The 2,951-nt window shown below is 39.7% G+C and overlaps 1 protein-coding gene across 1 annotated transcript; it reads right to left on the bottom strand.

The window, feature by feature from the left end:
• Positions 1-1,198: 1,198 nt before the first annotated feature.
• On the bottom strand, positions 1,199-2,320 carry LOC112506157 (ATP-dependent DNA helicase pif1-like). Its single transcript, XM_025110181.1, has 2 exons — positions 1,650-2,320; positions 1,199-1,592 (listed from the first exon to the last, which is right to left on the bottom strand). Exons 1-2 carry the CDS (start codon positions 2,318-2,320, stop codon positions 1,199-1,201), a joined length of 1,065 nt encoding a protein of 354 aa, XP_024965949.1.
• Between the last annotated feature and the right edge of the window lie 631 nt (positions 2,321-2,951).

Raw genomic sequence — 2,951 nt, 5'->3', positions numbered from 1 at the left:
ATAAGCGTGGGAGGTTTAGATTGAGAACCAGTGCTCATGAAAGATGTATTGGCCAGATTCGCCATTGAAAGAAGAAGAAAAATAGGAATAAGATGAAACTGATAAAATAGAGTAAAACAGAGTAACCTGAAGAAGAAGACTGGTGTTCTAGAACAAATGCCGATTAATACCAAGAACAGAATTAATCAAATAAGAATTTGATTCCTGCTCTGATACCAATTKTTAGGACCTGTAAACTCAGTTTTGATATTAACCAAATACTCTGGATGATCTTTAAGAACAATAACAGTGCAGCGGAAACAGTATAAGAACGAACAAAGTAATTAATCAAGAACACACAGTTGATGAATATGAAGAACACGAGGGAATAGCTTCAAAGGTTTTTCAATTGATCGAAAATAAGACGATTACAATTCGGAAGCACACTGAATTACAAAGACCTAACTGCTATTTATACTAGTTTCTAACGGCTTTTATGACACGACCTAGACGAGTGAAACGATCCAATCCGTCCAAAATAAAGTCGATTACAAACATAGTCACATGAGAAGCACATGCAGCTAACTAACTTAAGTAAAACAGTAAGAAGTGGTTCTTCACAGAAGATAAACCCGCAGACCCTCTGTGAGCTATTCCAGAGGCTCTGCTGCATTTTGCTTGTAAGTTTTTATTGCTAGAGGACCAGTTTCCAGAACCTCTGTGATAGACAACAAAGGTTCTGTCACTCTTGACTTGTACGATTGAACATCTTCTATTGTTGGTCCTCTGTGGTCTTTTGTGGAATGAACCCTTCTGTCAACACTTGCAGAAATCTTTTTCATACTTATACATTAATGAATATGAGAGCTAACACGACGTTTGAGGTGTAGACTCCGGCACGATTGAATTTTTAATAGGTTTCACTAACACCTTCGTATTCCCCCGTGATATTCCTCTGGACAACGCCACGTAAAGTTGCTCGTGTGAGAAAACTGATTCCAGTAGATAAACACCTACATTCGGAATTGTTTGGCCTTGAGATTTATTGATTGTCATAAAAAAGCTAAGCCGAATTGGAAACTGTTTTCTCTTCAACTTAAATGGGAACATGTTGTCTTCGGAYGGACATAAGGGAATTCTCGGCAGAAATACTCTCTTTCCAGCATGCTGACCAACAGCTATTTCTCATCGATGACGTTCTGTTGAAAGCCTCTGCATATCAATCTAATGCCATTACACAATCCATTGGAGGGATCGATATTTCGTAACAGTAATGAGGAGGCAAACCACTAACAGTTAAAGAATTTAAGAACTCCATTAGATAGATGTTGTTCTTATCATCTTCTGCTTCGTCGAAGCTATAGTATATTTTTTCATCTCCAGAAAACTTGTCGATCAACTGATCATTAATCTCGTCGACATTCTCTTTTTTAGTTGACAATATCGCCCTCGAAATGATATAATATGAATCAGCTTCGTTGATTTGCAGAGATGGAAAGATTGCGTCAATCAGCGCATCTTTTGACTTACCTTTATCAGTATAGGGAATGGTCATGTCATCCGGTATGCGAATAAAGCTTTTGTCCACCGCTTCTTCATCTCCATCACCGACTCTTAATAAAAATTATGAAAACCACGGATGAGTGTGTGCTCTCATATTGAGCGTTAACCGTATCTTTTTAATCGTTGCCCAAAGAGGTGACATCCGTAAGCTAGAATCTACAATTTGTGCTTGGGTTCCACGCCTCACGACCGGTAATACTTGTCTAACATCACCCCCCAAAACCATTATCTTTCTGCCGAATGGGAGTGCCACCCCTATGATGTCTCGCATTGTTCGATCGAGCGCCTCCAGTGCTTGCCTTTTTGCCATCGACGCTTCGTCCCATATGATTATTTTTGCATCTCGAATCAATTTTGTAGCCCCACTTTGTTTTCTTATGTTGCACATTGAGTTATTATCAAGGTTGAAAAGAATTTTGAATCTAGAGTGAGCTGTTCTCCGTCCAGGCATATTATTGGCAGCAACACCCGACGAAGCGGTTGTGAGAGCAATAAGACCACATGAACGGATGTTGGCAAGCAAAGATTTGTACAAAAAAGTCTTCCCGATTCCACCCGGACCAACTATAAAGAACACTCCGGGACAATCCTCGTCTACATGCCTCATGATCTCATCATATGCGTATTTCTGGTCGGAATTTAGAGAGTCTCGAGCACGTAAGTGATCATCTTCCACAACTATAGAGAATTCCTCTTGTACCTCACGAAATTCTCCAGATTGAAAATTTGAATTTGAATCAACCATTGGAAGATTGAAATCATCAAGACTCTTACCCATAGACTATAGAAAAACGTGGATATCTGTTAGAACCAGATTACGAACTCGATTAGCACTTTCACATTGTCACGTATAATGTTCATAGAGTGAATCATAGTGGTCATCCCATAACTTGCGAACATCTACTGGCTCACAATAAAACATCGTGGCAAATAACCTCCTAAGAGCAGCCGAAAATTGAAATAATGAGGCCTCTCCAAGACATTGGGATAAGTTATCATAGTCTTCTATTAACCCTCTATCAAGAGATGCTTTGCGAAATGTAGGGTGCAGTAAGCCGTTAAAACTGTATAGATCTTCAAAGCAAGTAGGCCCAGTAATATGAGACAAAAGTAGGCGTAGGTAGAACCGCTCTCCTTCAGCTGGATTTGCAGACACAAGTCGGCCTCTCATTGATCCTCTTTGTCGGGGATTCCATCGATGTGTGCTCCAATTCCATGTGTAGTGTTTTGGAAAATCTTTGTACAAATATTGTCTTGCACTAATGTCTGTTCTATTCCTATCAAAAAATGCAGTCAGCATCGTTCGCTTATCTCTCTCTCTATCGACAATATCTGTCATTATATCATCATCTCTAAACCTAACCATCTGTTTGTTAGGGAGATGGAGTTGCAACGCCATCACGTAAGGG

Source organism: Cynara cardunculus (assembly GCF_001531365.2).
Source record: "Cynara cardunculus var. scolymus isolate 2C chromosome LG 2, CcrdV1, whole genome shotgun sequence".
NCBI classification, from domain to species: Eukaryota; Viridiplantae; Streptophyta; class Magnoliopsida; order Asterales; family Asteraceae; genus Cynara; species Cynara cardunculus.
The sequence above is the reverse complement of the archived record's forward strand: the minus strand, read 5'-3'. Positions and strand labels throughout refer to the sequence as shown.